This window comes from Amborella trichopoda, chromosome 13 (genome assembly GCF_054954075.1).
Source record: "Amborella trichopoda isolate Santa Cruz 75 chromosome 13, AtrichopodaSantaCruz75HAP2 v2.0, whole genome shotgun sequence".
Classification (NCBI taxonomy): Eukaryota; Viridiplantae; Streptophyta; class Magnoliopsida; order Amborellales; family Amborellaceae; genus Amborella; species Amborella trichopoda.
Genome location: NC_142348.1, coordinates 52201667 through 52219055, shown reverse-complemented (window position 1 = coordinate 52219055; position 17389 = coordinate 52201667). Strand labels below are relative to the sequence as shown.

Sequence of the window (17389 nt, the reverse complement as noted above, 5' to 3'; positions counted from 1 at the left end):
AGCACCAAATGGACGGCCCCTGTTTCACAAAAATGGCGGACTTCTTTCCCCATTTTTTTATGTTAATTCAATATTTTTTGGTAGCCTAATCGAGTGATACATGTGCGCAAAATTTAGGATCCAACAGACTCCTACTATTCGAATTGAATTACCCTTCATCCATGAAGCTCCCGTGAAAAAGTGAATGACAAGATCCAACAGTACATAGTTGATTTTGGAGGAACCATAAATATCCTCAAGAAACATATATAAACATATATAAGAACTCATCTTGAAGCCAGTACAATTGAGCAAATCCACTTATTAAGATTGATATACATTAAAATTTGAGAGATACTAAAGAAAGACAAAAGAAATCAAGATGAAGGGGTATCTTGTATGGTAATGTTGGTGGTTAAATATCACAACTTTTGGATCCGAAACTGTGGTTATACACTAGAATACAGTATTCTAAAACACACCAGAAACCACCCTTAATGAAGACTGACGAGCCTCGTCTTTTGTATATATCTGATACTGTCTCACATGGACAGAGGTAAGAGCATTCTTCGCCTTCTCTTCCTCGCAAGCCGAATTCTGCTGACAACCTCAAGAAGGATAAGGAGAAGAACACCAACAAGTACAAGAACCAAGGCACCCCACAAGTGCCGGAAGTAGAGGGCGACAGATGATGATGTTATCAGTAAGAGAAAAAGTAAGGCCCAAAGAAGAGCTGTTACTAAATCACCCCTGCGCCATGAACAAGGGGATTAGTAACATTCAGCAATCCACACCATATAATAGGCCTCCTAACTAAATAACTTTAAATAATTAAGCTTCTTATGTCTAGAGATAAACTCAAAAGCAATTGGTAAACACATTAATAAACCAATAGCCAGGAAATCCAATCATTAAATAGAGTCATGGTTTAAGTCCTGAAAATTTTGATCAAATTCCACCCAAAAGCCTTGCCAGCAAGAACAGAATACGAAAAGGGGCCGAAAGTATGTGGGTCTAGGTCCCTGATTTTCAATAAAACTCCCCAAAGTTCAGAAAGTATGTTCATATTATTCATTTTTAGCTTTAATAGTCATGTCAATGGTGCTATGGTTATCCTCTCATTCTTCAATGGTATTTATATACAGGCAAGGGATATGCTTACTGACATATCTTCTCTCATGAGTTGGAATGAAAACTAACATTATTCTCCGGAATATTGATGGTGTTCTATGATATGGTGTCAGAACTTCGCTCCCAGGGACCTAGAGGTGAATTCTCTTGTACCCAACAACTTTAGTTTGTTTCAAAGCAGGCCAAAGGTGGTAAAAAATAAGCTTCAGCGTCTCCAAGAAAAGGCCACAAGTTTCTGAAATTCAGAAGATTCTACCATTTTCTTATCTTTGAATGATCAATACATGGATTTTATATTCCTGGTTTATTGCTCAGACCCCTTTCTTGGAGGAAGTTGTTGTGTAAGAGTTTGAGACATCCATCATCCATTGAGTTTGGAGTTGGACAGGTTGGATTACATGTAGATCACCAACACTCTTTGTTACAAGCTAGCCACCATGTTACCCGAACCGAATATGTATTCATGGATATACTGCAAATAAAAGATAGGGTACAAATGTCTATTCTTATGAATGGGGAAGATACTCTTTCCTTCACTGTGAGCTTCCTCGTGTGTATGTCATATTAAAGCTGCCATATGAGGACTCCCACTCACACTCTACACTCAATGTGGGTAAAGAAGCTGGGTCTTTCTCTCTTTCACCAATTCAACAACCAACTATAGTTCCAAGATCTCGTGACCCCCCCACTTCTACTTCCCCCAGCTGATTGAGGTTCATAGACCTTCTTGTACTAAAATAAACTACACTCAAATGTCTCTATTTCATCTGTTTGCTAGATTAATCTATGCGAGAGCATGTCCCCTTTAAAGCATTATCAAGGAGAACACATTATTTTGACAGCACTGCACTCAAGAAGCATTATGGTTAAGTATTATTGCACTCGAGACAAACACATTACTTTGAAAGCATCCTATGAGGGAGAACTGGAGAAAGCTAGATGCAAACTTGAGAGAAATTACACGGAAACTAGTTCCTCCGCCCAAGGATACAGAATCTACGGAGGCCTCAAGAAGGTGTATGAGGCAAAAATCGAGGCAGAAGGAGCAGTGAACATATATAAAACATGAATGGTTGTGATGTATGCAGTTAAATAAGGCATTGATTTGAACAGACACTTGCTCCTATGGTAAGAGAGAAATATAAGTATTCCTTATTAAGCTGCAATAAGTTGGGCTCCCTTTTTATTTGAATGTAAGTTATGTCATTTACATGGCAACCTTGCTTATATTACAGTTCCTCCTATGCTGCAGGAACTTGAGATTAGTAATCTAGTTTTCCATGAGCAAGAATGTTCCTTTTGAAAATCCCTCCCTAACTTGGCAATGTTTCCCAAAAAATAAAGAATATATCCAAGAGATGTATTTACTTAAATAAAGTTAATTCTTCAAAATGATTGATGACTATGTAATTATTTTGTTCTGGTGGGCTTAGAAAACAAGGTAGGAAAATCAACATGCTCAAAAAGATTGAAATGACAACACAAGCCTAACAGGAAGCCAAGTGGATGCACAATGAGTAACATGTTATTAAGGTTTCAATATAATAGCTATGGTTGAGAGAGATGGCACATAATGACCAAGAGCATGTTGGACTTAAGGGGGCCAAACTATATCTGCAACTTTAGGGTAGGGCAAGCACAATGACCAAAAGCCATAGTGGACAGTAGTCCAAATGGTTTGTATTGACTCCAGTGTAGGTGGAACTGTAGGTGATAATTTGCATGTGACTTTATGCCTTCCAAGTCCATCACAGAAATGTGTAGCATCAAAAGATCACCACTCCAAAATAGATTCTTAATAGATTCTTAGTGTTGATATAAATAAAAATCGATGTTTACAATTTAAAACTCAGGTATAGGAGTAGAGAGTACGGTTTTTTGCTGGGATATTTCTCGAGTCCTAAAATACATGAACTCACCAAGAGTTGAAAGTTGAAACAAGTGGAAATTGTAAAGACTCAACAAGTTTTTCATATGACGTAGACCAGTAAGAAATCTATTTATTTTTTCTTCTTCTTCTTCTGGTCTCAGTCGACTCTCGAGATTCAGCTTAGAACCAGGTCAAACCCGAGCTAGGTCACACCTTAATGAATGTCTATGGACAAAGTGTTATCCTCCCCATCTAAAATTATTTCAAAGGATTAATTTATCAAATATGCAATTTTTAATAACGTATGTTGTAAGCACTAATTTGTCATTTTGTTACCTGTTAAGACTTTGAATGAGTCACTTGCAATTTACAATATAAAAATAACTAAAGCTAAGGGCGTCTAAAGTCCTTTCATATAATCATATGGGCAATCTATGCAACTCCAGAGGAAAACAATTTGTACAAGATGGCCCTTGAAGATGAACTAGAGTGCGCCATTTCCTACACACCTAAAAATGAAAAAAAAAGAAAAAAAAAAGAAGGGAAAAACAAAAAGATGACCTAGAGCGTACCAAGGTGAATGACAGTATAAAGCAACTAAGCGAAACATCCGGCATCAGAGGATGGCACACTCGAGGACTAATCCAATCTTGGTATACATGAAAGTAAGTTAGCTGCTTCTTGATCAGTGGATGGACAAAGTGGCAATTTTCTCTCCCATTTTCACAAACTCAAAGCTATATAGCTTTGTCAAATGTGCAGTATCTTAATTGTATGCAGCATAATGATAAGCTTTCCACACTATCTACTGTATTTGCCAAGACTAACCTGTCATTTATAATTGAGAGGATTATGCTTTGATTTTGTATTTATTGAAGGGACTCTGTTCTATTGCCTTCTGTACAATTGCTTATTTACCAATTTTATCATTAAGGGCGTAGGAAACATTGCAATTGAAGGGTGAAATGGCCACCTGTGTGCATCCCTTCAACCCAGCACATTATTATATGCATTATATATTTTTTTATAATTCACTTACATTAATTAGAAATATAAATAGATCAAGTCATACATGATCTGAGACATATACCATGAATTGAGGAGGAAAAAAGGAGAAGTAAAAGTATGAGAAAGGCAGACAAAGTGACAGAAAAGGATAACACGAGGAACTTAGAGAGCCTAAAACCTTGGATCTGTAAAGACTTCGAGGCCCTTCAATAATTAATTTAACTTTATGAATGCCTTCTATTAAATGGAATGAACTCGTTAAAGGTGGGATTGATTCCAGACAATCTGCCTCATAATGAGTACATGGAAGTCCATGTTAGAGGTGAATCCTTCAATTCGTTGATTTTATTCTTAGAGAAAAGCATCGATAATAAAAGAAGATTTGCGTTAGTAGGGAATAGCCAACTTATTGACAATAAAGCACTTCAAACGTAAAATTTGACAATCTGTGAGCTATAAATTTGGGCAGTGCTATATTTTAATTTATTTCATGCTGAATATCTTAATTTTATTGTTCAAGTTATATTTAAGTAAAATAATAGTTTATGTAGAAACTCTTCAGATCATTTTGTTGTTTTGAAATCGTTCATATCAATGAATTTTATTTATGTTGAACGGTTGAAATCCATTATATAATTTTTTAAAACTATGAAGATTTCCTTCATTTATTCATTTTATTTTTATACCCCCTCCCAACCAAATAAGAAAAAATACATTTTTCACATTTAGTGGGAAAATCTTATTCAGGTTCCTCTCTATTTTGATCTTTACAAGCTTACTTCCCATTCTTTTAACGAAAACCTTCCTCTAAAAGATCTTACCAACGAACTTCAAGAAACTAACAGTAATTAGAACTCTAACAAAATAAACTCAATGGATGCAATCATCAGGAAAACAAATATTCAATAAGACCAATAAATATAGAAAAATAAAACATAACAACGCCATGTTGATTTTCTTTTACTACATTGATAGCTCTCACCATGAAGATGGAATAAATTCCTTTTTTCTTTTAACTCAAAAATGGAATAGATTCATCTAAAATATCTAAAACCATTCCATTTTGAAAATGAAAATGGTATGAATTCATCTAAAATTAAGTGAAAAAATAATAATTACCTGGTGGAGATATGGGTCTTGGGTGAAAATAGAGAAAGAGTAGCCCACTTGTGTTGGGATCGAATCTGGTATTCTCTTAACTGCTCAACAAGTTTTGAGCGAGTAATCATATTTTTTGTTCAAATGAATCACCAAGCTCGTCCCTCCTGAATTTATCAGTATTTCAGTGACCAACATATAAAATTAGGTCTTTTTGTATTCGATAAAGGGTAATTACTGCTCATGATGAACAGTTTCCAAGTCGAAATAGTGCTAGGAGGTGGATCGAGTGCATGAAACTTGAGAGAGAAAAATCAGTGAACCGAATCGAGAGAGATAGAGAGATTAGGGTTTTTGAGAGACCAATTTCACTATGAAAATTGAGAAATAGGGGTTAATATAATGTCAGAGATACAGAGAGAGGGAGAGAGAGTAACATTAGAATTTCCAAATCAAACAAGTTATCACCAAGAGTGAGTGTGTGGGAGTAAAAGGGGAACGATTTCATGCAAAGGTTGTACAGTATATATATTAATATAATGCAACCCTCTTTTAAAAAAAAAAAAAACATTCTAAAAGACATTTGTTTGGCACGGATTTTAAAGAAAAAATATCTTATTCTTATCTATTTTGAATTTTTTTAAAAAAATATCTTATTATTTTTTGTTTTTAACTTATATATCTTATCAGATCTAAGAAGTTAAAATATTACTTGTAAGCATGACTTCATCTTTTTTATCTTTCAACCCCCTAAAGTCTTTTAACTATGTATTATTGACCTCAACAACTTATAAAATGACTCTATATATCCATCTCTCTATCTTAAATTTTTTTCTCTCTAAAACCCAAATTTCATCATTCTTTCACATCATCATCTTTCTCTCTCAAAACTTCATCTCTTTTCTTAAAACTTAAACTCCATATCTCTCTCTCTAAAATTTTATCTCTCTCTAAAACCCAAACTCTATCTCTCTCTCTCTAAAACTCTATCTCTCTCTCTCTAAAACTCTATCTCTCTCTCACACATAAGGTGTGCTCGTGTTCGAGCTCAAGCTAAACCCCTTGGCTAATAAACTCATCGAGAGGCGAAGAGAGAGAGAGATATATAGTTTGAATAAGATGTCATTTTAGTATTTGTTTGGGTCAAAAATTTATGGTCAAAGGGGTTCAGGGGGTTATAAGTTAAAAAAAATAGAGACTTTTTGCTTACAAGGAATATTTTTAATTATTGGGTCTCGTGAGATATGGAAGTTAAAAATAAAGGATAAAGAGATATTTTCCCAATTTTTTTAAATGTACACTCTTTTCAAAAGGACAATAACAACAAAGAAATTTTTGAAAAAATGCTCTAGAAAGTTTTCATTCTAGCCCAATTAATATAAGCCGTCCATTTTATTGAGATGGTTAGATATAGGCTTCAAAAGGATTTTTTATTCTCAAAATTTTTATTATCATCATTAGATTAATAATGCTAAAAAATAAAAAAGTGATTTTGAATTTGTTAAAGCTTAGATCTTGAAATTCACCAAATGGATAGTCAAGATTCATTGTTGGATGGTACTAATTTTGACTATACCTAGGATGCAAATTGAATTTCTTTTTAGTAGGAATGATTGTGAGGATGAATAGAATGTGTGTGCAAAATTTGGGGTCATACAAATGCCAAAAATGTTGTTTTTTAGAGGTGTGGTTGCATTATACTACTATACAACCGTTGCATTAAATCATTTCCCCAAATTACAACATATCTTAAAAATTTCACTAGAAGTCCTCCAATTGATCATCTCACATCAAGATGCATGGACGTAAGAAAAAAAGGATTTCAATTTTAGAAAATAGTGTACTTTATAACTCATTTTTTTATCCGTCAATTTTCAAGTTTCGATAGATTTGTCCATTTACACTATTTTTTAGGCTTTAAACTTATAAATAAAGATAAAAATATAATTTTAAAATATCACAATAGTTTTCAGTATTGAAATCACATTTTCTCAACACTACTTAAAGTTAGGCTCTAATTTGATTGTTTAGAGCCTAGGCTCTATACAAACCGCACCCTATAGTAAATGGTGATTTAGGTGATATAGGTGATTTAGCAAGAACTCCACTATCCTCTCACATCCAATCTCACAAAGAAGAAAGCTAAGCAAATCACCTAAACTACTCTCCAATCTCCAAGAGCTAAGGAGAGTGAGAGGATGGTGGAGTTCTTGTGTGGTTGGAGCGAAGATGGAGTTCTTGTTGTCTATGGTTTTTGTTAAGTTTAGTGGTTCAGTGGTGGTATGGACTGGAGAAAGGCGGTGGACTGCGGTGTGCCTAACTCTTTTTTTAGTATGGCATTTGGCTTCTTCACCTTTGTTGGTTATTGATCATGATACTTAGCGTCAGCTCAATATCAATACGAGGTTCATGGTACTGGGTCTTTTTCACCACCGGTCTCTGACTTTTTTGGGCAATCTGATTGGGCTCAGAGAGGGTGGAGTTTGTCATACGCACCGGATGTGAGGATGATTGGGCCAAATAAGGTTGTTTTTAAATTACGTTCTGCTGAAGAGGTTTCTTGGCCTTTGAAAAACAAATTTTGTAGGGTGGGAGGGAGCTTATTGTCATAAGATTATTGGAAAGCTTCGGATCACTCTTCCTATGTTCCTATGGCGAAGGTATAGCTGAAGTTGGTGGGCCTACCCCTATTGTGTTGGAACTTATCTGTCATCAAAAGGGTGGTGGGGCTATTTAGTGTTTTCCTTGACTTGGATTGGGACTCCTTTCTGAGCCTGATCTGTAAGTTTGTGCGAGTTAAGGATGGTAAATGCCTTGGTTTGTTGCTCTCAAGGACAATCTCTGTTTATCTCGACTCGAGTTTTTTCATTATTTCCATTACTGATGACGAAGGAAATACACCAGAGCAATGATTTGTGAGTAATCTATCACCGCCGAAATCCATAACGGGAAATATTGAGTTTTCGCTGGATTGTCGTCCATGCATTAACGGAATTAAGAGTATTTCGAGGCGTAAAAATAGGAATTTCAAAAAGCAGGTGAAACCGAAGATCATGAAACGTTGGGTTGAGGTGGGGCGTTCCCCGGCTTGGACGGAAGGTTTTTCAAGTAGTGCATTACTCCAGGGTCGGCCGTCTTCTACTTGATTTTCCAAGTCTGAAATTCCAAATGGTTGTGTCGAGGATGTGCGGCTTAATGGCGGTTGTTGTGATCCTACAGGTGCATCTTTGTTGAAGGCTTCAAAATTTGCTCAAGACGTTTCATTGGCGGTTTTGGCTTGTCCCAAGGTAGATCATCCCGAAATCTCGAGGACAGCTGGGATATCGGGATTAAAGGTTTTTTCGGCTATGGCATGTGCAAAAAGCAACTTGCCTTTTCTTACTGCTTTGCCTTATGAGAAAATCCTACCTAAGGTCTCTGCGAGGGTGGCATTCCTTCTCTTGTTTCTTTACAATGCCTAGCAATGAGGTGGGGGTGGTTTTTTGGTCCATAAATTCCTTGTAGTGGTGGTGGCAGTGGTTCTTCAATCCAAGATGTATCCCCTTCCTACTCGTGCTACGGCACCGGATCAAGTGGCTCGAGAACGAGGTTTGACCTGTTACTCATTGATCCGACGGCTATCGTGGTGATTGAAGATGATGAAGTAGTGGGAGAGGTGGCGACCCTGCCTATCTCCTCTGCTATCGATGATACGATTGTAGGAGTCATGGTTACCTGCTAGGAGTTCGTTGTAGACGTGGAGGTCTTGGAGCCACAGCCACTGTTGATGGTAATCCCGACTACACCACGGTTGTTGGACGCTACGGACTCGAAGAAGGCGGATGGTGGTATTCTGAAGGACAGAGAATCATTGAAATTTACGCTGTCGAAGTCGGCTTGAGCACTATGAAGGTGGAAGTTCCTATGATTGCAAAATTGGTGGAAGACATGGGGATGGAAGAGGTTCCATTATCAGTGGTTATGGAGAAGGTTAAGGCTCACATGAGATCACATCTAGCGGTTCAAAGAGACATGATCAGTGGGAAGCTGTCAGATGACTCTTGGGTGGTTTCAATTGTGTTTGATATACCGGTGAAAGGGAATATTGTTTCCTCAGGGTCCTTGAAAGCTAAGGAAGCTGTTGTTGGGAAGAAGGTGAAGGAACCGAGGACAGGAACACGATTTTTGGTGAGAATTAGAGCCCATGATTAGGCGCGGGATCCCAGTTCCAAGCCGCTGGTGTTTCGTGACCCACAAAAACCCTCGGAGGATTCCTCTTCCTCTAGCTCGTCTGACGATGACTCAGGTGTGGCGCATTCCAACGAGGCTAGTGCTTAGGGAGGTCCTCGCGGACTAGGTTCCTCCTCCTCTTCTTTTAACCCCTATTTTTAATAAATTTTATGTCTTGGAATGTTAGAGGTTTAGGATATCCTAATAGGAAGAGGGATGTCAAATTTTTTGTCTCCAAATATAATCATGTGGTTCTAATTTTGCAAGAGACAAAGCTCCTTAGTCCCAGTGTTTCTGGGGCCAAGGAAGTTTGGAGTAATTCTGCTGTGGGTTTTTGTGGTATCGATGTTGTGGAAGCATATGGCGGGTTGTGGGTTTTGTGGGACCGTCTTGTTTTGTTTAATTTTGATATCATTGTAAGGGATCACTTTATCGTATTAGGTTTTAAGGGACCAATAGTGGGGTTTTCTTGGGGGTTGTTGAATGTCTATGGTCCTTATTTAGCTGTTTTGAAAGAGCCTTTTTATTAACGACTTGCACACTTTAATTTGTTCTTTTTCTTTTCTTGTGGTAATTGGAGGAGGTTTTAACCTTATTCGTAGGCCCGATGAAAGTTTATCAGCCCCTCCTATCAATTTTACCATGAGATTGTTTAATGGTTTCATTGTAGATAACTGTTTGGTGGACCTTCCTGTTTTAGATGCCAAGTTCACTTGGTCGAACAATAGTCTCTCTAATTTGGCTATGTCCAAACTAGATAAGTTTTTTGTTTCACCTGAGTGGTTGGAAGTCTACCCTTTGGCCTCTATCAAAGCTCTGCATAAGGTATCTTCAGACCATTGCCCAATTTTGTTGACCTCAGGACGTTTAGAGAGTGGTCCGAGGCCTTTTCAGGTAGAGGCTGGTTGGTTGCTTGAAAAAGAGGTTGTGGAGTTGATAAAGAGTACATGTGTAAATACTATTGATGAAAGGTACTGTTGATTATCAACTTCACAAAAAACTCTTAAATGTCAAACATAAATTGCTGGTCTGGAAGAAGGAAAATATGTTTGACATTAAGAGGAAGATTGACATTACTCGCTGATTTAGAGATGTTTGATCTTAATGTTCAAGACAATAGGGTGTTGTTGGAGCAGAGTGTGATTCTAAGGTGTCAAAAGGTGAAAGAATTGGAGGAACTTTGAAGGACATAGGAGGTTTATTAGCATCAAATGTCACATTCGAAGTGGCTGAAAGAAAGAGACCTCAACACGATGTACTTCTATGCAATTGCCAGTGCCAGGAGGAGGCAAAATGATATCTCAGGATTATCTATCCTTGGGATAGATGTCGATGATGATAATGCAATGAAATGAGCAGTCATCAACCATTTCAAAGCGGGCTTTTTCCAATGAAGTTAATTTCATCCATTTCTTTAATAGAGTGCCTTTTAAAACTCTTCCAAGCGATTTAAGAATTTCTTTGGAACGAGACATTTCGTTGGAGGAGTTAAAAAAGGCTGTTTTTTCTATGTCGAGAGATAAAGCCTTAGGTTCAGATGGCTTCCCTCTCACGTTTTTTCATAAATTTTGGGATTTGGTAAAGATGGAGCTTCTTGAGTTTGTCCGGGAGTTTATGATTAGGGGTGATATATTCAAAGGGGTGAACTCCACTTTTCTAGCGCTAATCCCAAAGAAGGCTGTGATTTCGTGTCTTTATGATATTCACCCTATTAGTCTTCTTACCAGCCTCTATAAGATTTTGGCGAAAGTGTTAGCTTAGCGACTTAAAACTATCTCATCTTCGGTGATATCGGCAAACTAATCGGCTTTTATCAAGGATAGACATATTACAAATAGTGTTCTTATTGCTCAAGAATTCATCCATTTCTGAGTGCTCAGTATGAAGCCTGGTATTTTATTGATGTTGGATATGGAAAAGGCCTACGATCGTGTGGAATGGTAGATTTTGTTGGATATTTTGAATTGCATGGGGTTTGGAGAGAGGTGACGTAGGTGGATTTTTTGATGCATGTCCTCTGCACATTTTTTCGTACTGTTTAAGGGTAGTCTTATCGATTTCTTCCAGGCATCTAGAGGTATTCGTCAAGGGGACCCTCTATCCCCTTTCCTTTTTTCTATTTGCGCCGAGTGCTTCAGCTTAATGTTAAATAACGTAGAAAGGGCTGGCCATTTTTCTGAGTTCGTTGTGGCTAATTCTGATCTCATTATTTCTCATCTTCAATATGCAGATGATACCCTTATTTTCTACGATGCAGATCCTTTACAGGTGGAGAAGATGATACCCTTATGGTCAAGCTGAGTTGGATTTATGGAAACCAAAGTATCTCTCATTGGGGGGTAGGGTGACTCTTTTAAAAGCTTGTCTTGCCAACCTCCATGTTTATTAGATGTCTCTAATCCAAATGCCGATATTAATAGTACGAAAGATTGAGAAGATGATGAGAGACTTTTGGTGGGGATCTAGCAATGAGCAGCGTAACTTTTATTTGTTAAGGTGGGATAGGGTTTGCACACCAAAAAATTATGGAGGTTTAGGTATTAGGAAAATCAAACTGGTAAATCAAGCACTTTTGTGCAAATGGTGGTGGCATAGTCTTCATTTTAGAGATCAACTCTGGTATCAGGTCCTCGTAGCGAAATACAATATTGATCGGATTGGACTATGGCTTGGGAAAGGGGAACGTGGTAAAACTTTGGATCTATGGAGGAACATTGCCAATTGTAGACCAATTATTGCTGGTTCCTGTCGATGGTCTATAGGAAGTGGGGTCTCAATTTATTTTTGGCATCATATTTGGGCTGTGGAATATCCTCTTAAATCTATCTTTCCGGAGTTATTTGACGTGGTTATGATGCAAGACGTTAAGGTCTGTGACATGATTGAGAGAAGAGGAGTTGCATGGTCCTGGAATATTCTTTTGATTTACAACAGGATTAATGATACTCGGTTTGAGCAGTGGTGAACTTTGATGAAATTGCTCGATGAGGTGTATGTCTCTCCAGAGGCTATAGATGAAATGGTTTGGGCGCTGAAAAGTGATGGCCTCTTCACCGTAAGGTCGTGCTACAATATTCTTTTCAATAATCGGTGGCGGTGGTCGTTTCCCCATGTAGCCAAAGTATGGAAGTGGCCCATACCTCATAAGGTTTAGGTTTTTGTTTGGCTGGCTTCAATGAACAAAATCTTTACAACCGATAATTTAATCAACAGAGGTATGCTTCTCCCCAATGTCTGCCTGCTTTGTAAAGCTGATGGTGAGTCTGTTGCTCATTTGTTGCTTTATTGTCCATTTATTAGCGAAATTTGGTATTGGCTATTTGGTCTGGTAAACATTAGTTTGACTCTTCCATGGGAGGTGGACGTTTGACTCTTCCATCGGGGGTGGACGAGATCGTATCTCAACTGTCGGTACTTCATTTGCGTAAAGGTGTTAGAACTTTGTGGAATGTAGCCAAATGAGTTATTCTATGGGAAGTTTGGAGGGAATGAAATAGAAGAACTTTTGAGGGTGTCTCCCTTTCTTTGGACTGCTTGATTTATGCAATTAAATCGACAATTTGGTCATGGTTTTCAGTCACTAGGGAAAAAGGGGGGGGGGGGGGGGAGTGACTAAGATCGATGTTTATTCAAACCTCATTAATCTTTTTCTGCTTGGAGGAAGGAGTTGTCGTCCCAAATCTTTCTGGACACCACCGTTGGCCGGTTCTTTGAAGCTTAATTTTGATGGTAGTTCCCAAGATAATCTACGTATTGCGGGTGTAGGTGGTGTGCTTAGAGATGAAGGAGGTAATGTCATATTCTCCTTTGCTGGTCCCATTGGTTGTGTCATTGCTAATAGGGCTAAACTACCATGGGTTAAAGATTTTCAAGGAGATGAATTGTGGGGATATTGTTTGGATTGAAGGTGACTCTTTGAATGTAGTCAAGTGGTGCAATAGGGAGCAGCGGGTGCCTTGGGAGCTTCGTTCACTTTGGCTAAGGGTCATGGACTTCTCTATCTCACACACACAATGTCTCTTTCTTATGTTTATTGTGAAGCTAATTCATTAGCTGATATATTGGCAAAAGGAGGGAGGGGGGGGGGGGGGGGGGGGGGGGGGAGCTCTCTCACACATACAATGTCTCTTTCTCATGTTTATCGTGAAGCTAATTCATTAGCTGATATATTGGCAAAAGGAGGGAGGGGGGTTCCCTCTTTGGTTATATCTAATTCTGTAATTGTTTTTTAGAACTTAATAAAAGTATGAACATTTGTCTAAAAAAAAAAAATGAGAGAGAGAAACCACTTCCAATTTGTAACAAGAGAAAAAAAATTATCAAAAGGGAAAAATTTATATAGAGCTTAGGCTCTAAACAATCAAATTAGAGTCTACCTCAAAATTTTAACTAGAAGATGTTATTTTGATGCCTAAATATTATCAAATTGATCATCTCAATGTCAAGATGTAAGGACATAAGAAGAAAAAATAGAAAGTTTTAGAAATAGTACATCTTGTAATGCATTTTTAGACTATCAGTTTTCAAGATTTTCAAGTTTTCATAGATCTGCTCGATCTACACTATTTTTGAATCTTTAAATTTTATAACTAAAGATGAAAATATAATTTAAGGTTATCGCAAAACTTTCTAATATTGAAATTATATTTCTCGACAATATTTGAAGATGGGCTCTAATTTGATTGTTTAGAGCCTCGGCTTTATACAAACAAAACCCTTATCAAAACTATACTTTTTTTTTAGATTATTAAAAATAAACCCCAAATTTTTAAGCCTTCATTCATAGCTTGTTTCTCTACTCATTTCATTTTTATTTTTTTTAAATACTCTTCACGGAAGCCTTAGATCCATGAAGGCATCACCATCGACCCATAATTGTGATGGTCATGGCAAAAAAACCATGATGCTTTTAAAGTTTCAATATCCAAACAACCATCACAACGTTTAAAACGTCGTGATGGTCAAGGGAGGCATCACAATATTTTAAAAGTCGTGAGGTACAAAAAAAGCATAATGACACTCTATAAACCATGATGATTTTAAAGTTATAGTACGCTTATAGCCATCGCGGTATTTAAAATATCGTGATGGTCAAGGGAAGCATCACGATGTTTAAAAAGTTGGATTCTCTATAATCTCCAGTAACCCAACAACAATCATGGTGTTTGAAATTCCATTATGGTTCTAGGTCGACCGTGATGGCTCAAAATACCTAAGACTAATGTGAAGGGTAATTTTGTCAAAAAAATACAAGCAAAGGAAAAAATGCGCATGGATGAGGTTTTGAAAATTTTGAGGTCTATTTCTAACAATTTTAAATATATATATATATATATATATATATATATATTATGATTTCCCAATAAAAAATGAAATCTATGTAAATATCTTCTATATTCTCGAAATTTCAAAATATGTTTCTATATATTACATATCGGAAAGGTTTATATAGAGCCTAGGCTCTAAACAATCAAATTAGAGCCTACCTCAAAAATTTCACTAAAAGAGGCTGTTTTGATGCTCAAATATCCTGAAATTTATCATCTCGACATCAAGATGCATGGACTTGAGAAATAAATGGATTTCAAGTTTTGGAAATAGTGCATCTTGTAACGCATGTTTGGACTGTCAATTTTTAAGTTATTTAAGTTTTCATATATTTGCTCGATCTACACTATTTCTAAAGCTTTAAATCTTATAATCAAAGATGAAAATATATTTTAGGGCAAGTCAAAGATTTTCAGTATTAAAACCACATTTCTCGATACTATTTGAAAGTGGGTTCTAATTTGATTGTTTAGAGCCTTGGCTTTGTACAAACCGCACCCATTACATATTATGTTTAAATACTGTTCTTACGAATCGTGGGACTCCAAACTAGTCTCCTCAAAAATTTATTTTTTAGATGGATTTTGGACCTAGTTTTTAAGAAATATACAATTTATAACATGGGGATTGTCAATTCGTTAAAAATAAGATAAAATTTTAAATTTGGACATGATAATTTGTTTCATGATTATATTTAAACCATCGGTTTTAACTTTTATTTGGAGGGGTCAACCATGTACATCCATCTTTAAGGTATATGTTTTATGCCTTGGGGGATGCAAATGTAGGAATGCATCCCCCCGATGTATACAACAATTTTCCTTTATGTTTATGTCTCATTTGGAGCTCGTTTTGTTTTTATGTTTTTATTATATATTGGATTGAGTCCAATTTTTATGTGTCCATATTCTCGCACAAGTAATAAATAATAATTAAATAAAAGTATAAATAGTGAGAAATATGTACACTAATAACTTAAGCTCATTATGTTGTATACCATAATATATATTCCAGATACTACGTTATCATCACTTTCAACATAATCTGACTCATTCTAACTATTTGGTATCGGTTACACAAATCATGTTTTTGTCATTTTACTTTATCAAGGGGCACACTCCCATTCAAGCTATAAGTCAGCATTATCATTACTTTTGTAATTGTCCTCTTGGTCTTTTCCTTGTCTTTCTAGAATATTCCACTTGAACTAAATCACCCCAATATTGTTCTAGGCGGAATTGCACATAGTCATACCACCTAGACCTACTTTCCCTCGTCTTATTATCTATTGGAGTTATTTTTAAGTTTTTTCAGATGTAATCATTACAAATTTTATCATTTATTGTCTTACCACTCATTCATCTTAACATCCTCATCTCGGCTGCACTCATTGGATGAATATATTATTTTCTGATTGCCCAATATTCTATTCCATAAAACACAATTGATCTTATATCTGTAATATAGAACTTTCCATTTAGTTTCATTAGAGACCCCTTAAATTAAAGGGACCATTTAAACATCGGTGGTTCAACAAATCACAAAAAAAAGAGGAAGGCCAATCCATTAAACTACCATGCAAGCTAGTTACCTGTGTTGTGATCTTCAAGGACCTAGGTCTATCAGGGCTTTATAGACCTATTAGGTCTGTGAAGGAGCATACAAAAATAGGAATTAGAGTAGATTTGAACAAAAAAATAAAAGTTAATTTTGAATCAGTGAAATTTTTAAAGAACTGTATACTGCTGGACCATTTATTTTTGGTATATAGAAGTCACAATCTTTTTTAATAATTACATGTGAAATCTAGTGGATGTCTTCAACCGCTCGATTTCAAATCTAATAGTTAGTAATAATTATAACTTCCTTGTATCATTGTATACATTTATAGATTTAAGATCTAATAGATATATTTTTTACTTTTATGTAAACATAAGATTTATATGTTAAATACCCAAGGAAAGAAAATCACAAACCCTATTATTTTTTTAAAAAGAAAAAGTTAGTATAAAGATGAGGCCCTAAACGAATCAAATTAAGATGCATTTAAAAATTTTATTAGAAAATATTGTTTCGATGTCAAATTTTTTTCAAATCGATAATCTCGACTTTAAAATGTATGATATGAGAACAAACAGATTTTAGTTATTCGGAATAGTGCATTATGGAATATAATATATGGATCGTCAATTTTCAAGATTTTGAAGTGTTCATAGATATATGCTCGAATTATTTTTAAAGCTTTAAATTTTGTACTTAAATATAAAAATAATTTTTCGAACCATTACAATGATTTTTAATACTGAAACAATGTCTTCCGGAGCGCATTATTTTGATTATTTTGGGCGTGAGCCTCGTCCGTAAGAAACATAGACATCATAAAAAACGGAAATCCCGTTCATCGCGGGGCTTTTTGTGGTTGCGGCAAAAAGTAAGAAAAAAAAAAAAAAAAAGGCGCAAAAGGAATTATCATTCTTATATTCTCTCTCTAAATTATTATTTGTAAAATGGGAGCATTATTTTTATATTCTCTTTCTCTCTCTAAACTCTTATATGCAAAAATAAGAGCCCCCAACTCCCATTTTTATATTATGTTTCTCTCTCTAAAGCTTATTCTTAAATTGTATCCTGATTTTTTTTACAGGGTGCGGTTTGTATAGAGCCGAGGCTCTATACAATCGAAGTAAAGTGCAATTCAAATAGAGTTCAGAAATATAGTTTCAATACAAGAAATATTTGTGATAGCCTTAAAATATATTTTCATAC

At 36.0% G+C, this 17389-nt stretch overlaps 1 protein-coding gene across 1 annotated transcript; it reads right to left on the bottom strand.

The window, feature by feature from the left end:
• Nucleotides 1-212: 212 nt before the first annotated feature.
• On the bottom strand, nucleotides 213-5654 carry LOC18445833 (uncharacterized). The gene is made up of 2 exons (XM_006855962.4): nucleotides 5108-5654; nucleotides 213-729 (listed from the first exon to the last, which is right to left on the bottom strand). The coding sequence occupies exons 1-2, from the start codon at nucleotides 5215-5217 to the stop codon at nucleotides 522-524; spliced, it is 318 nt and encodes a 105-aa protein (XP_006856024.1). The 5' UTR covers nucleotides 5218-5654; the 3' UTR covers nucleotides 213-521.
• Between the last annotated feature and the right edge of the window lie 11735 nt (nucleotides 5655-17389).